Genomic DNA, 23,740 nt, shown 5'->3' on the forward strand with positions numbered 1-23,740 from the left:
CTCTTAATTGAAATGAAAATTCAATTTTTTTGTTTTTTTGTTTGAGAACAGTTTGTTCTCAGTAGTTCATGTGTTGTCTTTCTCGTGTTTGATTTATGGACATTTAACTCTCAGGTAGATCATGTGATTCATTTCTACATGACAGGAAAGTTTAGTTATGACTACACAACACTTCTTCTAAATCCCATGATTCCTGATGTGGTCACATTTGGTTCAGTTTACCTACACATAGGAGTATTTGAGAAATTGACTACACACTGTAGGCTACACGTGGTGGCATGAATGACGTAGATGCACACGCGTCCATCAGACAGCCGCACATGTAGATTATATTTTCCTGGCTGTCCTGTTATTTGTAAGTTTGTTGTAAAACATCTAGGCTACTTTCAGCAAGCCTATTAGAACAGACCTAATATATAATAATAATAAGAATCCAGGAGATTTCAAGATAGTGGATTCCATCCACTATAAAAATACCAAACATTCTGCCCATAGACTGTATGATTCTGTCCTGACGCAATGATCCGTGAATACCTACACACTGGGCTTGCCAACGAAAAGATTACTTGATCATACAAAGGTTTCTTTTCTTGCTCCCTCACTCCCTTTACTCGTAGTTCGAACAGTAACAGACCAATGGGCTAACAGGCCGTTTTGGCTCCCCCCAACGGAAGTGGCGTATTAGGTATTTTTCTGGCGTGAAAATTTAAAATCCAAATTAACTCACTAGGGGATTCATAATAGGAAAGTAAGTGTGTAACTTTATAACTACAACTTGAATTATAATGACTTATGTTAGACCTATCTGATATGGTAAAAAGTTATTATGAATTGCTAGTAAGTTTGCTCACGATAAAAGTTAGATGGACGGGGCTATCTAACGTTAGATTTGCTAAGTGTGCTAGCAATGCTATCCAAATGATCTTGACAAAGTTTTTTTTAACTTTTTTGTGCTATGTTAGTCGGTTATTATTTTAAAAAACAAACAAACAAACGGAAAACCAACCCCTTTGTATGGTCTGTCCGTGTAATAACGTTAACTTAGAAGTGTGGTTATCGCAAGTACAAAATCATGTTGACAGTAGCTTATCTTCAGTCCAACGTTAGCGAAAAATTGCATGTTAAGAAGTAAGGTTATGTAATTGGTTAGGGAGATGCGTGATATATTCACACTTCCGCAACATTGTATTTCCTTTAATCTTCCATTTAATTGGCATTGGCCTATGATGATTAATACGTGTTCATGAAAGTAGTTGACATTTTACTGGCCTGTTTAATAATAAAAAAATGCAGCATAGATAGATGGACTGGGTAGAACATAGAATATGCAGACGACTATACTTCGTGTAGGCTACATCCACCCTTATAATTAAGCTACATAAAGCTCTCAATAAGTCTGAGGGAAAAAAAAGTCTGAAATTGTTTTTTGTTAGCATTCAATGTCTGGATCTTTACATTTTGTCACGAATCAAGGCCGTTTTAACACCTTCCATTGTTGTCTTCCCTGTTTACTTCCTGCAAGAGGATGCTTACAAAACTTTGCTAACATGCTTACAAAAGGATGCGTTGAAAACAAGTTCCATAACTGCTCGACAAATGTTTTCTTTTGATTTTGGTTTTAAATTGAATAGTCGGTCAATATAAGCAGACTGCAACAGATTATTAGATTAGGCTATGTAAAGCCAGTGGGTCCAGTTTGGTGTCATCTAGCTGAGATGTGCACTACTCTCTTGTGAACAGATGGCATTTGTAATGTTTGTACGATTCTCCAACTTGCTAGTATCCCGTAAAGACCCATTGCTGTCCCTGCAGTTGCAGCAGTGGACTGTCGCACAGGTAGTTCAACTTACCCAATGCCAGACCCAGTGTCAGATGCTCTTGGTAAAACTAATAGAATATTTTTAATTATTATAGAATACAAGGCTTTGATTAAGCTTACATTTTTCTTCAACCAAACAAATGTGTGCATAGTAGTTTTTAGTTTGACAGTTTATTGCATTGGTGTTCTAGGCCGAGTGCTTCCCTTTGTAAACCTATGATAAGCTGTAGAGAGCGCAACTGACATTCACTTCATGTTTCATTTGCCAATTTGTTGTCATGCGATGTGGTTGTGTATTACTCCAGTGTTTTTTAACCTTTTTTGTGCCACGGCACACTTTTGACACTTAAAATTTCCCACGGCACACTAACATCCTGTGTGAAGAAAAGAATAAACATACCATAGCCTAAAACTTCAAATAATCCACAGATATGGCCTTATTATGGCTTCTATGCAAGACCTGCTCAATAAAACAAGTGCCCTCTGTTTCATTTGTAGGTGATTATATCTAATTTAATTGTTGTTATGAACTGGATATGTGATGATTCTGTGAATACTGGATATGGGGCCCCCGTTGTACAATTCCTGCATACCACAAATAGTGCAATCATACAATCAATGAGAGCATGTGGTTATAAATTCTTTGATGCAACAGTTGCTTTTCTGGACCAGTGAGTGACATTTGGGTAATTTTCTGCGGCACACCTGATGATCTCTCACGGCACACTAGTGTGCCCCGGCACAGTGGTTGAAAAACACTGTATTGCTCCATGCAAAGGAAAGAAAACTTGGCTACCTCAGCATGACAAAGGCGAAACTCAATCCATTTGTAGTCCAGTCATCCCATATATCTTACTGTGTGTGTGTGTGTGTGTGTGTGTGTGTGTGTGTGTGTGTGTGGGTGTGTGTGTGGGTGTGTGTGTGTGTGGGTAAGGTGTCCATGGCGCAGTCACTGGTCCCCAGTTCGGCGGGTGTGGGCAGGAGAGGCGCCCCGGTCTCCCCGGAGTGCCGGCCTTCCCCCATGACTGAGCTCACCACCTGCTTCACAGGACTCACTGCCTTCCAGACAGGGTACCTGTGGTTAACTGCTATTTCACTGACATGACATTGCCTGAAATTATTTACATTCATTTGGGCTTTGTTGAGTGTCCCTTGTTCATGTAAAGCAACCTTGGGTTTGTGAAAGGCGCTACACAAATGTAACATTACTATTTATGAGTATGTATTTGATTTATTGTGAGTGTGTGATGACTACTCTAAAAATGTATCTTGCCCTGAAATTGTTAGCAAGGCCAATTCGTACATTTTCAAAGCTGTTTGGTAAAAAAGACCAAAACGGCTGTGGTGAAGTGTTTGATGCGTGTCTGTGCTCCGCAGTGACACGCCTCGCCGTTGTCTGGACTTGTCCAACATCAGTAATGGGAGCCTGGAGGAGGCTGCTGCAGTGACGTCTCCACTAGGTGGCCTACACTTAGGTGGGCATACCAGCTTTACCTGCTGCAGCCACATACACCTTTGTTCGGTTAAAGTTTCGAGCCATAACTGTGAGGTGTCATTGTGTGTTTGGTAACATTTGATCTTGGGCTTTGTTTTGTTTTGTTTGGGATTTTTGAAGTTTATTTTAATTTCTATTTCTATTTCTATTTTCTACTTCAGTTCAGAGTAACTATCCCTTTACTAAAGGCCTTTAGTAAAATTATTCACAATGTTTTAGCTTACCTAGCATCCCTAAACCATGAACTTCAGCATTATAATTATTGCAGAATATTAAGTGCTCTATTAAAATGGTTTGTCCTTGTTAATGCCAGAAGTAATTCACTTTAGCCTGTTGGTGTAAAACATTGCCCATTTTGCAGTCTAGACAATAATGATGCATGATGATGTTATTTTTTTTAAGTGAATAATTTATCTCTTGCAGAACCACCCTCCTGTTTGGTTGTGGTCCCAGAGTCACCCGTGCCCAGGTTTGTTTGTTCTGTTTTTCTATTTGTTTCGTTTCGTTTGCTCGCTCCTATGAGGGTAGTTTCTTGTCTAGGCCTCACTGCTCATGCTTTGGTTGAGATATGGCCTCTCTCTATCAGGACTATGTTCTTTGTATGTGTGCAAATACTGAGTGCACTGTCACAACAGCAAGTTAGAATAACAACAATATAGTTCTATGTAGTTAATTACCTACTTAGATTGCTAGTATTACAGGGAGGCTACACCAGGTGAAGCGCGTCACTGAAGCGCTCCGTTCACGTAGCGTAAACATAGTTTTAGAAGACTCTTTTAAAAGTCTATTTTGTTGCAGCTATCACTGGTGTAGCCAGTTCTACTGATTATAGTGAAAGCTAATTGTTGCTGCAGACGCAACGCGAATGGAATGCTTCAGTTATGCACCCGGTGTTGCCTTTCTGTTAGATGAAACTCAATTATGCTTATTTAAGCACAACCACATTAGCACAGCAAGGGGTAGATATTAATGAAATACATTTTGCAGTTACAGTTAACTCAATTAGTTTTTTTCACCCCTAGGACCAGCCGCATGAAGAGACTGAGGACCTTCCTGGTAAAATTCTGCCTTTTCTGCTCTCTGCTTGAAGCTCCCCCCCTCTGGATGAGGGGGGAGAGCCCAGCACTGCCCTGTAACCTGGCTACAGTTGTGACATTACTTGTCCTTATAATATTTCTCTAGAGAAATATACATATTTTTTGTAATCAGATTCAGGCAGTTAGCAGTAAACATTCATTCACCCAAACGAGACAGAGACAGACACAGAGACAGACAGTTAGTTAGTTAAGGTAATTAGGAAGTCATGAAGGAAATCTTGCTATTTATTTTTAAATGAGCTATTTGGTTGTCATTATGAGTTAATCAGATGCTTAGGACACACTTGTACATGTTGATTCCCCTGTCTCTCTCTTGACTGATAATGCCTGACTGTAATTAAATGCTTGTCTGTTCCCATCTGTGATCTCACAGCCCAGGTTACTGTGCAGCAGCCCCAAACCTCCGCCCGGTGGAAAACCTGCGATCAACAAAGAGAACGTGAGTACACACACAACCCCGAATCTCGCCTCTTGGCTGACGGATTGCTTTAGACCTGAAGCATACAACCGTGAAGCCGTAATTACCTGTGCCATCAACCACCACCGGGTGGCAGTATTGACTGGCACTTTTGATGTAATTCCTGCAGACAGGAGTCAGGACAGTTGGGCAGAATTGATCCAGGTGACTGGGCCATGCAAAGCCCCCGAGATTGAGTGTCAGGTTCATTTCTTAGATGGGTGGTTCCAGTCCTCTTTAAGCAGTAAAATGCTTCGACAACAACCATATCATCAGGTAGAGACAGAACGAGGCACTGGAAGTTGCTTAAAGGACATATTAATAAAATGTAAAAAAAAAAATGAATGCAGAGTTGAGACATAATTTAACATAACTGCACACTCTCTTTCTGCAAGGCAAGGCTGTGTGAAGAAGCCTTTGACACAGAACGGCGAAAATTTGACTGAATCAGTGTAATTAGCTTAAGTCATTAGTAAAGAGCAGAGAGCGTGCATAGATAACATCATTTTCCACTGTCTGGGCTCAGTCACTTTGCCAGCTGCTAGGTCTTTATGAGTATAGCACCCCATCTAATCGCTCAGCATAGCACCAGGAGCTATTTGAGGTAAGAATGTGAGACACATAAAATACTAGCAAACAGTACAGTCTACACACAGACACGCGCACACACACACACACACACACACACACACACACACACACACACACAGTTCATCACACACACACACAGCTCTCCAAAGGGTTCTCTTGTGTCGCGTGAACAACTCTGTTATACCGTCTGTAACACCGTGATGGGTAGTTATTTAAAAATTTGCTTTAATATGCAAAAGTAATCTTAGTCAAGAGTTGTGTCCTCTCATGAGATCCGCACTTTCAATAAATAAATAAAAATAAATGAATCTTGATCATGATGGACCATTTTGTTAACAGTTGTCTCACGTATAGAGCAGCAGTCAGCAGATTGGGAATTGCTGTTACTCATAATGCATACTAGTGTAATGTTAATAAATGTACTTAATGTAACTCTGTATTTGCCTGTTTAGAGTGATCTCTAACTCTGTGCTCTGTTTGTCTCGTTCCTCTTGCCGTAGGTGAGTCCTGAGGAGTCGTGGGCAGGTAAAGGTAAAGGCAGGTGTCTGATGCCCTCCCTGGGTGCCCAGGCTGCTGGCGGAGAGGAAACCGAGGGCATGGTGAGCCCCATCCACCCCACGCCCCCCCTCTCTCCGCCCATGTCCCCCATGGACGCCTTCGAGGGACTGCAGGAGGAGGTGACCTTTCACCTTTTAATCAAAACTTACTTACTGCCAGGGTTATCATCTAATTTCCATCAGCGTAGCTGAAATTATTATATATTTTTGCCAGGGTTATCAACTAAGTTCCATCATCAACACTGAAATAATTTTTGCCAGGGTTATCATTGAATCTCCTCCATACCTTCTGTGGTTGTAGTATTTATTGTCATTTTGTAAAGTCATTTAATTTGTTAGACACTCAATCCCACTTGCCTATATACTAAAGTCTGATAACCCCCCCCTCCCTTTCTTTTCCCTCTGTCTGCAGGGATCAGTAAATGTTGCCATGTCATCCAGTATGGCACAGCTTCTCTCTGATCCACTCATGAGCCAGGACCTCAGCCTCTCCACGGTGTGTGTGTGTGTGTGTGTGTGTGTGTGTGTGATATTCTGATATGGTTTGTGTGCATACTTACACACAGTGAAAAGTCAGCATATGTATTATCCTGCATGATGTCCAGGGACCGCTGTATGGTTTTGTTGTGTTTTCTAAAATGTTTAGCTTAGGGCTTTTATGTGTTTTTAGACACTTACTTTTTGATGCCATAATATGGTATGAGCGGAGATAATTGTAGAGACACTCCTTTTCTCCATGTCTCCATGTGCTGTCTCTGCCTGCAGGAGGCGTCCATGAGCCGGCGACCGGGGCGCCGGCTGATCCGCTCGCCCTCCATGCCCGAGCGCCTGCAGCGCCCCCTTCTGAAACGCCCCCGCACCTCGCCGCTCGCGGCCAAGCCACCAATCAAACGCCACCGCACCATCTCTGCCATCTCCGAGCATGAATCAGAGCCGCAGCTCTGCCAACCAGCCAGCACAGAGGGGAGGGTAAGACTGGCAGGGGCGAGGGGGGGGGGGTGGGGGGTTGGGTATGGGGGTGGGCATCTAATTATGCTTCAATCAATGTTAAATCAATGTTTATGTTCCATTAATTATTACAATTAGTGATACCATGGCTAGCGATGATTAAATGCATTTTCAGTTTTAAATGTGAATTTAATTACATGGCTACTACGGCGCGTGTGAGCTGCCGGGTGAAAAAGAGACGCATAAATGATGGTGCAGGGGGGCGGCCCTGGCCTGCCATGCTCGTCTGATGAGAGTGATTAATGCAGCCCCATCAGCGAGATGGCACATTGATGGGCTGGCATTAATCTGGTGCCCACTGGCTCTCTCTCTCTCTGTGTGTGTGTGTGTGTGTGTGTGTGTGTGTGTGTGTGTGTGTGTGTGTGTGTCATCCGCCCCCCCCCCCCACCACTCCCATGGCCTTTAAGTTGGTGATTCGTCCGAAGTGCAAGCAAGGGCACCCTCAAAAAAAAAAAAAAGCCCCAAAACGAGCATCCTTTTTTCTTGCTCTCTTTTCCTACACCCACATGCAAGTGGCAGACATTGCCATCCAGCAGTAGTCAGCAACATTAATGCTAAAAAAAAAAAAAAAAAGCCTGTCTCCATTTCTATCTCTGGCACCAGGGGCAAAGTAAATCACCTGACTGACTGTGGTGGCATTCACACAGGCTGGCGCGGATGCCATAAAGAATTACTGGTCCATGATGAGAACAAAGGCCACACGTCCGTATATAACGCTGTATGGATCGGGAGCAGGGTGCTCGTAAAGCAGTCTGGGGTTTTAAAGGGCGGGGGGCGGGGGGGGGGGGTGAGTGGGCTGAGATGCCCCGGGGCCCTTCACATCTCTGCACGGTTATGATGTGTGTTGCGCTTTTGATCTCTGATCTCTTTGTCATAATCTCTCTCTCTCTCTGTCTCTCTCTCTTCCCCTCTCTCTCTCATCCTCCCTTTCTCTCTCTCTCTCTCTCTTGTGCATGCTGCCTGTTTTTGCCTGTCTCACACTCTGTTTTGCTGTCACACTTCCCTACTTTTCTCTCATGCTGTCTCTCTCTCGTGCACACATATTCTGTTGGTCTGTCTCCCTCAGAAACACTCACTCACTCACTCACACACACTCTCTCTCTCTCTCTCTTGCTCTCTCATGCTCTCTTTCTCACACACATATACATACTCACTCACACACATTGAATCTCTCTCTTTTTCTCTCTCTCTCTTACACACACACACAATCACTGACTCTCTCACCTACTTACTGACTTACTTTCTTTCTCTCTCTCTTACACACACACGCGCACACAATCACTGTCTCTCCTCTCTCTCTCTCTCTCTCTCTCTCTCTCTCTCTCTCTCTCTCTCTCACCTACTCAGTGACTCTCTGACCCTCTCTCCCTCTCACACACACAGCATCTCCTGAAGAAGACTTTGTCCCTGTGTGAGGTGGCAGAGCAGCATCTGGGGGGAGATGTTAATGCTGAGCTCATTGGAGATTTCAGTACGGTACGTGTAAGCACACACACACACACACACTACTTCCTCTACAGCAGTGGTTCTCAACCTTTTTTCAGTGATGTACCCCCTGTGAAATATTTTTTCAGCCAAGTACCCCCTAACCAGCGCAAAGCATTTTTAGTTGCGAAAAAAGACTTCAAACAGAGCACTGTGACATCAGTGTCTAATTTATTAAACTTTGGAACCACGACTCCATCCATAAACTTCAACCACGACTCCATCGTTTGAGTTTTGACAGTGATTGACAGGTGATGGCGGGTGGCATGTGACAGGTTGGGTCGAACCATCCTGGTATGGTGGGGACTCTGGGTTTTTAGGATAATGAAATTGAATAGCCTACTGAAATATAAAATTAATTTTATGAACTTATATTTTCCTGAAATATTGATTAAATAATTGTTTTTAAAGTATTTTTGCATGGATTCTACTTTTTAAATCTATGTATATTTTAACCCTAATCTGTTTTTAGGGCATTTTCACCTTTATTCATAAGGATTTATTCTGGTCATTGTAAGTGCCATACACACATATTATATATTGTATCCAGATCTGACATTCATTTCATGTATTAGTACTAGCATTGATTTTATTTTGATTTTTAAAGAATTAAAATATAAAAAGCGTATTATAAAAATTATTATATTTTGACATGTATCTCACCACAGCAAGCTCAGCTCTACATGCATTTCATGTGTGTGTGTGTAGGGCAGACTCTCCTGAATCTGGCAATATCATTGCCATGGTGGAGGAATTCTCTGGGCCTGAGCAATTTAGTGATTTAATGATCTTTCTGCGCTCCATATCTGTGACACGAACTGATGTGACCTGATTGACCCGAGTTTACGTGTTCTAGCCTGTGTGTGCCTATGCTGTCTGCATTCATGATTCTCTACAACTTTTTACTGCATTACCATGAACAAAGTTGCCGAACAAATTGGGATGCAATATGAGCCTTGTATTGGATGCCATGCAGGAATTTGGTAGGATCTCAAAACCGGATTATGAACATTCTTTGCCATAGAGAAACACACAATAGCGTTGGATTATAAACATGCTTTGCTACAAAAACAGACAAAAACGTGAGGTAAGTCGAGCTATATGAAGTAATTATTTTGCTGTCTTCCATCTGTTTTATAACTCAGAAGGATGTACTTGGTATCAAATAATAGCTCCGTGTCTCCTCTTTCATCTGACATGCGTGGCATATCTATCCGATCACAGGTCCGCGAGTAATTCAAACGAGAGTAATGGGTGTGCAGCATTGGTTTTTGTACATGACGTTATTATTTTGTAGTCACTTCGTCTGATTTCATAAGTCAGAAGGATCAACATACTTGCTATCAATGGATTAGCTCTGTGTCTCCACTTTGATCTGATATGCTTGCCATATCTATGCGTTCACGCGTTCGCGAGTAATTCAAACGAGAGTAATGGGTGCACAGGTGAATGCAGAGACGTAAAGACTGTAAATATGGTGCAATTTAATTTCATGATTTTTTTTGTTATTTTCATACTTTAATGTACAGACAAGTGCGTTGTCTCGTTGGAAAGCCCCACTTCTGCTCTGTCACGCAGTAAAGGTTTCATCTCGCTGCGATGAACAGTTGCGGAGCAATGTAACAGAGAAGAAAGGGTGTGTTTTTGACGCACTTTACGTCAATCAGATTCTAAAGGTTAAAATCTCATGTACCCCCTGGAGTGCCTTCACGTACCCCCAGGGGTACGCGTACCCCCATTTGAGAACCACTGCTCTACAGGACCACACACTGATGCACAAAATGCCTCTGTGGCTTCTCTCTTTGTCTCATAGGCGCACACACACACACACACAAACAGGTTGCATTGCCATACACATACACTAGGTCTCTCACACACACAAATACAGACTCATGGTTAATGACACATTATGCTTGTGTGATACGCAATAATATGAAACCATTACAAACGCAATAATATGAAACCATTACAGACACCATCAAAGACGCGTCCTTTGAATTAGCCATTTCCAATTCACAAGAACCGCAAACGGTGGCACCGCCACAAAGCTAGCTAGCGTTCTGCCACATGTTGATAAGCTGATTAATTAAGTCAGTGCCACCATCCCCTTTGATGCTGTGAGTGTGTTTGTTTGTTTGTTTGTTTGTTTGATTGTGAAAGCGAGCCAAAGAATTAGAGCCATTGCCCTTCCCCGTCTCTGTGTTCTTGTCCTCGGAAAATGGCAAATCCGCTGAAGCCCCCAGCCAGCTGGGGGGGGGTTCTCAAAGCTCATTTGAGCATGTAAACGCAAGGGAGGAGGTGGTCTTTTGGTGGGTATGTGTTTTATGTAATGGAGCTGTTGATATTGTGTGTGTGTGTCTGTGTGTGTCTGTGTCTGTCTCTGTAGGTGTATGCTCTGCCCACTGTGACTGGCAGGCATCAGGACCTGAAGTACATCAGTGGGGAGACGGTGAGTGTTCATACACATACACACTCTCTCTCTCACACACACAGACACACACACACAGTCCTCAAGTCCTGTAAAAGCTGACATAATTTATATAGAAACATCAGGTGTAAGTGGAGTTGTTTCATCACCCGTATATCTGCTGTGTGTGCGTGCGTGCGTGTTTGTGTGGGGGGGTGTGTGTGTGTGTGTTTGTGGGTTTCAGATGTGTAATCTGCTAGAGGGACGCTACAGCTGTCTGGTGGAGAGCTTTGTGGTGGTGGACTGCCGTTATCCTTATGAGTATCAGGGAGGACACATCAAGGTGAGAGATAGTGAGCATGTGTGTGTGTGTGTGTGTCTGCATTCAAGCATGGTGTTTATGTGAATGACACTATGTGTGTGTCTGCATTCAAGCATGGTGTTTATGTGAATGAGAGTGTGTGTGTGTGTGTGTGTGTGTGTGTGTGGGGGGGGGGACAAGTGAGAGAAGGAGGGGATGTGTTTTGTGTGTGTGGGGGGGGGAACAAGTGAGAGAAGGAGGGGATGTGTTTTGTGTGTGTGTGTGTGTGTGTGTGTGTGTGTGTGTGTGGTTTGTGCGGGGGAACCAAAACAGCCAGACCTGTGGAAGGTTAGACTGCATGATGTGGATCAGAGAGCTGAGCTCACCCTTGCATACAGTTAATAGCACAGAGACAGCACACAGCCCATGTTCCGGCAAGCCATTGTTCTAAATGTACCTCTGAAATGTACATAATTAGTGCCCACACTTGGTAACTAATTTATATGATTTGTTTAGGTTATTTTTAGATTTGTATTTAAGTGGACCAGAATAGACATTTTTACAGTCCCTCCACATTATTTGCATCTTTGGGTGATGTGTTGACATGTTTGTGTTCTTAATTATTAAGGTTTATTTCCATTCACAACAAAACGTTATGAAAAGCTTGAATGAATACTGTACTATGGTGAAGCAAAGAAAAAGTCCCAGAAAACAACAAACGACAACAATACAATGCAACAGTGTGTAAAACCACCAAGATTAGTATCACTGATCTGGCGATTTTTCACATAGATTTCTGTTTCTCAAGGTCACGAGTACTGTCGGTACGAAAACAAAAACAAAACAATCGGTTCTACCAGCTCGAGGTGCTGCAGCCAACAGCTAGAGGTGCCAGGCAGCTACAGTGCTACACTATGGGGGTATCGGTATGTTCATGAGCCCAAATGCTCATGCCCCCAGAGTGTAGCAAATATCGTTGGAGCTCTCTTTTTACAGAGGGTGAGTGTGGCTACACACACAGAGAACTTGTTGAGAGAGAGTAAGTGTTGCTACACACACAACGCAAGGCAAGAACCGCTTAATAAAACATTAGGAGAGTAGAACCGTGTTTTTCATCAGAGACCCAACGCAATGTTACTGCATACAACCGCATTTCACACCCCAGAGGCACTAAAGCTACATTTTCCCCCTGTAATCCCTGAATCACATTAATATTCCATGGTTTCTTGTCACTAGTCTCTTGTATGTCTGAATGGGGCTGAAGACTACACACACACGCACACACACACACGCACACAAACACAACGCAACGGAACGGACCTCATTTATCAATGAATGTAGAAACCAGAGCAGATGTGAGCGCAGGAGTCCTCTTACGACAGGGCTCACGTGTGATTCTTAAGATATTTGTATCATTCCAGCTGCAGTGCCACTGCCACCACCAGTTGGCAGTCAGAAAGGTGAAAGTATGGGGGGGGGGGGGGTTAAGTGTAACTTTATTTCACAGACAGAATGCATCATGTGCTACTACCAAATGCATTAATCTCAAAACCATTTGTGCCTGAAAAAAAAAAAACACAATTGTGTTGGAACACTGGTGAGAGGTTAGAGGATGGCATATTCTTTTGTGAAAAAGAAAAGACATGGTTCATGCCATGACTTACGCTTATCAAAATAAACAAATTTTTACCAACGAAAGTAATTCTGTTCATGTGATGGTTATCCTATAGTAGTGTTTGACGTTCTTCATAATCAGTTGGCCTAACCATAAATTGGTGTGACTTGGCATTTTGGTTTAACCTCTGGTATGTCTTAGCCCTAAAACGTTTGGGAAACTCTGCAATAAACGATATAACTCTCCAAACATTCCAATCCTCCGCCGACTTACTATGCTGCACCGTAAGACCATGTCAACTCGAAAACCTGCTTAAGCATGTCAAGACTTGACGTGAGATTTGAGGGGGAGTTCAGAATAAAAAAAATGTCAAGTTTTGCATGGAAATGTCCATGTGCCTTTCATACGCATACTGGGGCCAGGGCCAGTGGCACTCACTAAAACAGCAAGAGAATACAACCACATTTCACATCAGTCACAATGGAATTGTGCCCATACAGTGCCACTTACTAAAACACCAGGAGAGTCCAATCCCGTTTAAACCAGAGGGACACTAGTGCCGTAGGGTGCTGTGGGGTGGAGGTGGGGTACGGTGCTGTGGGGTACGGTGCTGTGGGGTGGAGGTGGGGTACGGTGCTGTGGGGTGGAGGTGGGGTACGGTGCTGTGGGATGGAGGTGGGGTACGGTGCTGTGGGGGTGGAGGTGACCAGCAGCTCTCTGGGCGCCCCTCACAGAGGACAGAGGACCGCTCTGAGGGCTCAAAGGCTCATGCTGAGCAGCGGTTTGCATCCGCTGGATGTGTGTGTGTGTGTGTGTGTGTGTGTGAGGACAGAGGACAGCTCTGAGGGCTCAAAGGCTCATGCTGAGCAGCGGTTTGCATCCGCTGGGTGTGTGTGTGTGTGTGTGTGAGGACAGAGGACAGCTCTGAGGGCTCAAAGGCTCATGCTGAGCAGCGGCCCTTTGATTCCCTCACATGCCTCCAGAGGTGATTTGCATCCGCTGGACGTGTGTGTGTGTGTGTGTGTGTGTGTGTGTGTGTGTGTGTGTTTGCGCGCGCGCATTGTGTGTGTGAGTGTACAAGAGAGAAATGAACAGTTATTAGGCAAAACAGAAAAGGAAAAAAAAACAGCTGACAACAAACACCATTGAGTGATGATCTTGTTTTGGCTCAATACCATCTGTTTTCCCTGCTCTGCATTTTGCCTCCGTGTTTGTGATCCATTTACGTGATTGATAACAAATCTGATTATTAGCACGCACTGATAGGGGGCTGTGGCAGTCAGACAATTGCTACAGCTTTGGAATATTAAATGGGACTAGCTTGTGTGTGTGTGTGTGTGTGTGTGTGTGTGTGAGAGAGAGAGTAGGAGAGAGAGCGACATGTTTTACATGGGATGCATTTCATTCTCCACTCCATTTACATTGTTTTGCAGTGGAGTGACTGGGCCTCTGGGCTTTGTGCCATTGCTCGCTGCTGGTTTGTGTTTTGGGGAAACATGTGTATAATGGGTACAGATGTTTACTTGTGTATCACTACAAATTAAATATAGTCTTCAGAAAATGTATTATATCCTCCTGTACTTGTGATGCATTATATGCAGAAATGGCAATTAATATCAGGGGAAGATCACGCGAATGTATATATCAAGGCTAAAAAAAAAAAAAAACTTTAAACATCTCTACAAAACACTTCTGGTATGATTACCAATCACTTAAAGTTTACAAAACAACTTAAAGTTTGTTTCCGTGTGCCCTAGATCAAAGGTTACAGCATTCTGAAGGTGATGACAAGTGGAGTGTCATGCAGTATAGATTTGTGCTCTTGAAAAGCTCATTTATCTGAAAGTAATTGTGAAAGATATTGCCAACTTTTTTCTTATTCTATTCTTGTTTTATGTTGCATGCATTTCCCTTTATATGGTTTTGACATAAAAATGAAGAAAAAATATATCTAGGAGGTGATTGTGATACCATTACATACACATACAACACCCCCCCCCCCACACACACACACACACACACACACACACATACACACATACATGCGCACACACAGGTACAGCCCCCCTATACACCCCACACACGCGCACACACATGCATACACATAGCATGAGTTGTAAGAGTAGAGGATAGAGACAAATTGACAGGTGTGATCTGCGAGAATGTGCTGGACTAAGCGCCGGTCATATTTTGTACCGCTATGCGGTACATCTACTGCGTTTTTTTTTTTCTTTCTTCTTCTTCATTATGATAAAACATGCTATAACTAATGAATACATGATAATTTTGGGAACAATTTACACTATTAAATCTTGTTTTAACAATAGCAACATTTGTAACTCCGTTACCATGACAAACATATATGTCTTAGAAGTATGTTAAAACTAGTCACAGTTGCAAAATCTTTGGTCATATTATAGGAAACAAGTGTAGAAACACTTCTACAGTATATGAGTTTTTTTAATGTTATATTTTGAGAACCGCATGGTTGATGATGATAACTTTTATGGTAAGAAAGTGATGTTAATTTTCTGTAACTCTGTAACACTTTCTGGCTTTAAAATCATATGAAGATTTAATTTCACAAGACCATTTTATGGTTATGGATGGTTATGGATTTAGCAGACGCCTTTGTCCAAAGTGACACATAAATACAAAACAACATAATCATTTTTAAAATTGAACAGGGAACAAATTAAAATGTAGGTCAAATATAGTAAGGAGAATAGTTGTAGTACACAATAATATCAATTCAATCAATAGCCTAATAAAAAAGCAATGTAAAAAAGGGGAAAGGCAATAATAAAACAATAATGTCAATTCAATCAATAATATAAAAACAATGACATGCTAAGACTACATTAAGGAGAATATCAATAATAAACAATAATGTCAAATTAATTAACAGCCCAATTAAAATAAAACAACATTATATAAACCATAACACATAAGCGCGTAAACAACTAAGTATATGTTGAATAGGAATGTCTTTAGACCCCTCTTAAACGACCCAAAACTACCACAGGAACGGAGAGCACTGGGCAGTTCATTCCACCAACATGGAACCACTGAAGAAAAGAGTCTGGAATTAGACCCAGTTTTCATGACTGGTCGACACAACATACGCTCACCAGAAGACCGCAGTGGGCGGTTGGGGATGTAAGGCTTGATTATTGAATTAAAATAACTAGGAGCAGATCTAGTTAGTGTCCTATAGGCCAAAGTGAGAGATTTAAATTGAATTCTGGCTACTATAGGGAGCCAATGGAGAGTAACTAGGAGAGGAGTTACATGTGTCCTCTTTGGCTGATTGAAGACCAGGCGTGCTCCAGCATTTTGAATCAGCTGTAATGATCTTGTTACACAAGCGGGTAAGCCAGCTAATAGTGAATTACAATAGTCCAGCTTAGAGATGACCATGGTCTGAACAAGAAGTTGTGTGGAATCTTGTCAGATAAGGTCTGATCTTCCTAATGTTGTAAAGCATAAACCGACATGATTTTGCAATAGAAGCTATATGCTCAGAAAAATTAAGTCGGTTATCAATTACAACGCCCAAGTTTCGTGCCGATCTAGTTGGGGTCAGTGAAGTTGAGTCAAGCTGGATGTTAATCTGTTGGGGAATAGCTGTTTTAGCTGGAAACACCAAAAATTCTGTTTTTGAGAGATTAAGCTGAAGGTGCCGATCTTTCATCCATGCTGAAATATCCTTAAGGCATGCAGAAATCCGGTGGGAAACACTAGAGTCATCAGGTGGGAAAGACAGGTAAAGTTGAGTGTCGTCTGCATAGCATAACAGTGATAGTCAAATCCATGGGAGCGAATGGGATCACCTAAGGAAGTGGTGTAAATAGAGAAAAGCAAGGGTCCTAATACTGATCCCTGAGGCACACCTGTGGTGAGGTCATGAGACTTAGATACCTGTCCCTGCCAAGACACGTTGAAAGAACGCCCTTTAAGGTAAGATTCAAACCAGTCAAGAGCTTTTCCACAAATTCCCAGTTCAGATAGTGTAGATAGGAGAATGTCATGGTTAACAGTATCAAAGGCTGCAGATAAATCTAGTAGAATTAATACTGATGACTGAGCAGAGGACTTAGCTACTCTCAATGCTTCAGTCACAGACAGAAGAGCAGTTTCAGTAGAATGACCACTCTTGAAACCAGACTGCATAGGGTCTAGTAGATTATTCTGATGAAGAAAGTCACAAACTTGCTTGAAGACCACTTTCTCCAAAACCTTTGACAAGAAAGGAGACAGGTCTGTAGTTCTTCACCTCAGTTGGATTAAGTGTACTTTTCTTTAGCAGAGGTGTAACCCTAGCCTGTTTAAAAGAATAAGGAACTATTCCAGAACTGAGTGAAGCATTAAATACATGTGTGACTGCTGGTAGAACAGCGGGTGAGATAGACTGTAGAAGAGTGGACGGGACAGGATCTAATGGGCATGTTGTTGGACGACATCGCTGAAGCAATTGAGAGACTGCTTCCTCATCAAGAGGAGAGAAAGAGTCAAATGATGCGGTCATACTAACACAAGGCAAAGCCCTCCTTATAGGAGCATCAAACTGAGCACTTATTTTAGCAACTTTTTCAGTGAAAAATGTTGCAAAGTCATTTGCTGACAGTGAAGTAGTTGATGGTGGTGGTGGAGGATTGAGAAGAGATTTGAAAGTAGAAAAAAGTTTTCTACTGTCAGTGGCGCTCTCAATCTTGCTTTGATAGAAAGGATGACAGCAAAGACTGGTAGTTACTAAGATCATTTCCATCTCTGGATTTACGCCATTTCCTCTCCGCAGCTCTAAGTTCCTTTCGTACTGAGACTATACTGTTCGTCAGCCATGGATGGCGAGGTTTAGAACGAGTAGGTCTTGAGGAAAGAGGACATGCTGCATTCAGACAAGATGCCAGTGTAGAGCAGAGAGTCTCTGTAGCGTCATTAACCTCCAGTGCCAAGAATGAGCTAGGAGTAGGTAAAGCAGATGTTACTAATGTTGCAAAATGGTCGCTTGAGAGGATTCTGAGATTACGCCGGAACGAAATTATCGGAGGAGGAGCTGCTGGGTTAACCAGGAGACGCACAGAGAATCTGATAAAGTGATGATCCGATACATGTAATGGATTAACCAAAAACAAGCATTTTGTGCTACTATTTAAGTATATACTGTATAGGCACATACAAACTGACATATTGTTCCTAAATTTTGCTTCATTAATTGCTGAGTGGCACCAACAAATGTAGTGGGAGTGTAACTCCATTACCTCGTGATCTTCCCCATCGACTTGAGTTGACCAAGACCTCATTGTAACTGATTATTCTTACTGCAACAGGTTGAGAGTAAATTAAGTGTGTGAGTGTGATTAACTCCATGTGTTATGTGGTGTGTTTCTAGGGTGCCCTGAACATGCCCAACTCTGATGATGCAGTAGAGCAGCTCCTTTCCCAGCAGCTGAAAGCTGTGTCCCCCAATAAGAGGTTTCTACTGGTCCTGCACTGTGAATTCTCCTCTGAGAGAGCTCCCCGCACGTGAGAACCCTGCTGTTTGTGTGTGTGTGTAAGGGAGATAATCTGTGTATGTCAGCTCAACTGTAGTATGTGTATTTATTTATTTATTTAGTGTGTGTGTGTTTGTGCACTTGAGTGTGTGTCTCCCAACCTTATTTTGTTTATGTTCGTGTCTGTCTGTGTGTGTGAATCTGTTCAATGTGAGAGCAAGTCAGGTCAACTAGTCTTTTTTTGTTGAAGTGTGTGTGTGTGTGTGTGCATGTGTGTGTCCGTGCCTGTGTCTGCGCACATGTGTGACTCTCGCACTCTTTTTTCAAAAGTCATCACACCTGGGATGTTGCATGTTTGTCTGGTTTTGTTTGTGTGTGTGTGCGTGCGTGCGTGTGTAGGTGTCGCCTGTTGCGTAGTGTGGACCGCAGCAGGAACGAATACCCAGCTCTGACCTACCCTGAGCTCTACATCCTCAAAGGAGGATACCAAGATTTCTACCACTCACACAAAGTAAGAGCTTCTAGCATGATAGTGTGTGTGTGTGTGTGTGTGTGTTTTCAGTAGTGAATTCAAAAACATGATCCTTTTGCATACTCTAGTTGAGCCCTTTTGGACCTTTTTTTTTGGAGCATTAATGTAAGACACCACATACAGTACACATGCCTCACATTGGCTGAGTCCGAAACGGGGAAAATGCTGCCCTCTAAGATATCATTCCGTGGCAGCAATCGTCTATTATAACTTCCAATGAATGAAAACAACGTAATTGAAGTATAATCAATTACTTTTCTGCATTCTGTTTTGTAGCAATGCGCTCGTTTTGCCCGTGTTTTTTTTTGATTTTCAGTTGAATTATATTTCAAATTAAATTGAATTCACTGTTGTTATTTTTTTTTTTTTTTTTTAGAAAATGGATGTTTCCAAAATCACTGTGTAATCATGTTAAATAACCGTGATCTCAATATTGACCAAAATAATCATGGTTATGATTTTTACCATTATCGAGTAGCCCTAGCATGGCTCAAGCCGTGGATCTGTCGTAGGCAATGGGAATACTTTAACCGGTTACCCTGGGTGCAATAGGTAATTCACCTGTAACACAACACAGGTAGACAATGTGAAACATGCCTCATTTAGTCGATGAAGGATAGGCACCATTGTCTTTATCTTGAGAAGCCTTTGGTGTTTGTTATTGTAATTAAGTGCACGTTGGCTCCTTCTGCTCCCACTAATGATTCATCGGAGTCCAAAGCACAAAGCAAACTTGTTTCTGTTGTCTTCGTGTTGGTTTTCTTGTTGTGTCATCCTTGTTGTCAACCAGTGGGTGAAATATAAATGAAGGCAGACTGGACTGTCTTCTCTCTAGAGGCTCTGAAGAATACTCAACTCTTGTGTTCACCCCTCCTTCCCTCCCCTCCTCCATGATGCTTTTTTCTATTTTTATGATACTTCTCTCCCTCTCTCTTTCTGTACCCATCTCCTCAACTCTCGCTCTCTCTGCAGGCATTGTATTAGCCTGTGTGTGTGTGTGTGTGTGTCCATGTGCCTGCAGGGATGTGTGCATCTCTCTGTTGTGCTGTCTCTCTCTCTGTCTCTCACCCCCTCCCCTTCTCTCATCCCCCATCCTTTTATCTCTCTCTTTCTCAGTGCATGTGTATATACATGTCTGTTTGTCTCTCTGTAGAACTTTGAGACTTGAGAGAGTGTGTGTGTCTGTGTATCGATGATTTTCTCAGGTCTAGTTTTACTTTGTGTTTGTGTGCGTCTTGCTCCATATGAGTTCACCAAGCCTCAGTCGTTGGCTTTGTTTGTGTGTTTGTAACTCTGAACATGCACACACCAGAATAACAGAAGGAGCACAGCCATACACAAATCAAGTAAATGTGTCTGTATCTGTGTGTGTGTGTGTGTGTGTGTTATCTGTGTGCTTGTGTGCATTTATTGTGTGTGTGTGTGTGTGTTTGTGCATGTATTGTGTGTGTGTGTGTGTTTTGTCTGTGTGTGTGTGTGTGTGTGTGTTTGTGCACGTGTTTGTGCATGTATTGTGTGTGTGTGTGTGTGTGTTGTCTGTGTGTGTGTGTGTGTGTGTGTGTTTGTGCATGTATTGTGTGTGTGTGTGTGTGTGTGTGTGTGTTTTGTCTGTGTGTGTGCAGGAGTTTTGTGAGCCCCAGTCCTACTGTCCGATGCACCATGAGGACCACAGGGAGGAGCTCCTGCGCTGCCGCCAGAATAGCCGCGTCTCCGCCGAGGAGCGTCGCCGACGGCAACTCGTCAACCGCCTGGGCAAACTCTGACACGCACACACACTTATTCACAACCACACAAACATACATATGCACATACATGTAAACATTCAGACACACACTGAGACAGTTAATTATTCAGTGTAATGAACTCACATTCTCTCTCTCACATTCTCTCTCTCACACTCTCTCTCTCTCTTCACACACACACACACACTCACTCACTCACTTCCACACACCCTTTCTCTCGCTCACTCATTCTCAGTCACACACACACACTCTCTCCCTCCCTTCCAAACCAGATGTGTGACATGATGGTGCTAATCATGTTTGACAAATCTCAGACTGTGTCACCAATTCAGAAGGTGTGTGTGTGTGTGTGTGTGTGAATGCTGTAACGCGGGCTGAACTGGCCCTGCTGCTGTAGCTCCACTCTTTCCCCAACCCCTGTGTTACCTCAGCTCTGTGTGTATGTTGTCAGTGACTAAAAAGAGTCTGACAAGATTATAAAATCTCAGTGTATGGAGTCCGCATGTGTGTGTGTGTGTGTTCATGCGTGTGGTTGTGTATGTACACACACCTGTCCTGTTTACGCAACGAAACGATCATGAGATTTCTTTTTTTCTTTTATATATTTTTTTTGTAAGCAGCCAAATAATGTGAACTGTACGCTTGCCCACTGCTGTGTGTGTTATTTCAGTTAGCAGGGGTCTGTTTTATCATTATTCAAGTCATTCTGTGCGAAGGGCTTTTGGCTGAGCATGGGTGCGTAGGCTTCCAGTACAGCACAGTTAATACTGCAGCATGTGATTCAGCATCCACTGCCATAATGATAAAACATTTAAAATAAAAATTTTATATTTTTATGCTCTGAAGTGTGGTTGATTCTTCATGAAAATGTTGTAGTGCTTATATCTCCTATTTACCAAACAACTCTTGAAAAACATTTATGCTATTAATACCTTCTGTCACTTGGTTTTAAATTATTCATTGTAGAGAGGAAGTTTGTTCCAACTCTTTGACAGATCTAGACCACAATGCATAAGAGGCACTTTCTGTCTAATAAGAATGCCGATCGGGGAAAGGAGGGAGGCGGTGAAAAACGCTTTATAACACAAGAAATTCATGAGGGTTCTGCAACGACAGGGAACAAGTCTTCAAAGAGCCGCATGCTTCCACGAGGATCCTTTGAAAGTTTCGGAGAGTTTTGCTCCGGGAGTTGTGGAGGTTAGGGGATTTGTTCTCAACCCTGGAGCGCTGAGATAAGCAGACTCGCAGAAGCTGAGGATGATTGGTCATTTAGGGCGTCACCAGGTCATTTACCAAATGACAACACCCACTGAATCGATATGGACGTATTTCAGGCCCTCAGAATAATGGCATCAATTACGCGCTGTAACACAGTCAGCATGACCTGGCTCTAAGGTTGAGCGACTCCACAGCCATCTGCATACAACTGAATGTTTGTGGCCTCGAGCGAAGTGCTTGTTTAACTGTGTTAACCGAAGTGTGAAATGTAACCTTCTTACACCCCTTGCACATAACATGTGTCTGTGTGTTTTAATTTTATTTGGGTTGTAGTGTAAACTGCAGCCTAGCTCCATATGCACTCTGCCAGGCCAGGCCACACCACTCACCTTCCTCCATTTCATCTGTGTGCAGCTGCTCTCTGTGTGTGTGTGAGGGATACAACAGCTGTGGGGTGTGCGTTGAGCACAGCTCTGCTTGAGTGTTTGTGTGTGTTGGCTGGCGGGCGGGATGGGGAGGTATTTGTAAGCAGATACGGTGGGAATAGCCCACTCTCTCTCTTGCCTGTCTGCCCCAGAGGAGCTTGGGCTGGGTGCTGTAGCAGAGCAAAGTTTGCTTTGACAATCATTAGTTTCACAGGCGTGTAATGCCCCCTGCAAGCCTAGAGGGCTCTGATGAGGGACTGTGGGCAGCAGAGCTTGGCAGAGGCGGCCCCCAGATGGGGTGGGGTAGGGAGGGAGGGAGCCTGCTGCTGCTTAGCCGACAGAGCACGGAGGAAATTGGATGAAGGAAGTGGTAGTTTTGTGATGTGAAGGTCAGTGGGGGAGAACAGAGGTTTGGTTCATCAGTTCATTAATCAATTGTGAAACCCTGACCCAAGCAACAACCTCTTACACGCCATGCTATTAGCAGATCCTATTGAGTTGTCTGCCGAAATATATGGCTTTATTTCTGGAACATGTCAGAAGCCCTTGTGGTTAACATTCATCCTAGGCGTTAGTCCACTAAACGCAGCGGGGTGCCTAAATCCCTGCGCCCGCAGCTCTTATAATCGGAGAGCCAGAAATCAAAAATAGAACGAAAAGTGGAGTGAGTGGCTAATTTGCTCATTCCGTTAGTGCCAGCATTAAACCCACTGCGGCAGGGTCCTTTTGTCTTGCAGCGCCCCTGACACCAAATTGGACAATTCAGTGGCCAGCCATATGGAGGTGGCTGCAGAGGTGAACCGGATACCAGGCAAGAGAAGAGGGTTAATATTTTTTTATTAGCTGAAATAATTCCAGTGTAGCATAGGAACCTCCATACAAATGTTGAAAATGTCCCCGGGATGAGAGGATATTTTGGGCGCAGTAAAATGTCAAATAAACAATCTGATAAGTAGCCTACAGGTAGTTAATGTGTTAAAATCGGACTGTGTCAGGAGGACAATGTTTTTTTTGTTTGTTAATTTAATGCTGTTTTTTGTTTTTTATCACAATTCAATATATTTGTGAAACATTTACGCGTAGGTCGAAAAAATACAACTATGGTAGCCTATAAATGTCATAATCAAAGAAAATAAATAAACAAGACCTTTTCTTGCATCATAGTAATTGCGTCTCGACAGTGCTTTTGATTCTGCCCTTAGGACATAAGCTCTCATTGGTCTAACTTGGAGGCTAAAGCTCGAATCTGCAATTGATGTTTGGGTAGATTATATCTGTGCAACAACAAATTATAATTGTTGCTGATGTTTCATGTTTTGGCAGAAGAGTCAAGCGTACGCACCTGTTCTCCTTACCTCCTCTCCCAGACTCCAATCAAATCACAGCATTCCAGCGGGATGCACCCCCCTGTTCATGTCAACTCGCCGCCTAGACAGACAGAGGACGCGCAGTAGCCTGAACTGCTATTCTTTTACATGCTGAGTCTGACACTTCAC

At 42.9% G+C, this 23,740-nt stretch overlaps 1 protein-coding gene across 1 annotated transcript; it reads left to right on the forward strand.

The window, feature by feature from the left end:
• The first annotated feature begins 693 nt into the window (after nucleotides 1-693).
• LOC143141020 (M-phase inducer phosphatase 1-B-like) lies at nucleotides 694-21,440 on the forward strand. Its single transcript, XM_076302234.1, has 15 exons — nucleotides 694-748; nucleotides 2,754-2,890; nucleotides 3,197-3,294; nucleotides 3,738-3,783; nucleotides 4,337-4,370; nucleotides 4,785-4,850; nucleotides 5,960-6,136; nucleotides 6,429-6,512; nucleotides 6,782-6,985; nucleotides 8,408-8,500; nucleotides 10,896-10,958; nucleotides 11,161-11,259; nucleotides 18,225-18,358; nucleotides 18,727-18,838; nucleotides 20,482-21,440. Exons 2-15 carry the CDS (start codon nucleotides 2,760-2,762, stop codon nucleotides 20,620-20,622), a joined length of 1,482 nt encoding a protein of 493 aa, XP_076158349.1. The 5' UTR covers nucleotides 694-748; nucleotides 2,754-2,759; the 3' UTR covers nucleotides 20,623-21,440.
• The last annotated feature ends 2,300 nt before the right edge of the window (nucleotides 21,441-23,740 follow it).

The sequence above is a fragment of the Alosa pseudoharengus genome, unplaced genomic scaffold (genome assembly GCF_046254945.1).
Source record: "Alosa pseudoharengus isolate Yale_2024_CS ecotype anadromous, Long Island Sound unplaced genomic scaffold, YU_APseudo_1.1 YU_APseudo_1.1_scf_10, whole genome shotgun sequence".
Classification (NCBI taxonomy): domain Eukaryota; kingdom Metazoa; phylum Chordata; class Actinopteri; order Clupeiformes; family Clupeidae; genus Alosa; species Alosa pseudoharengus.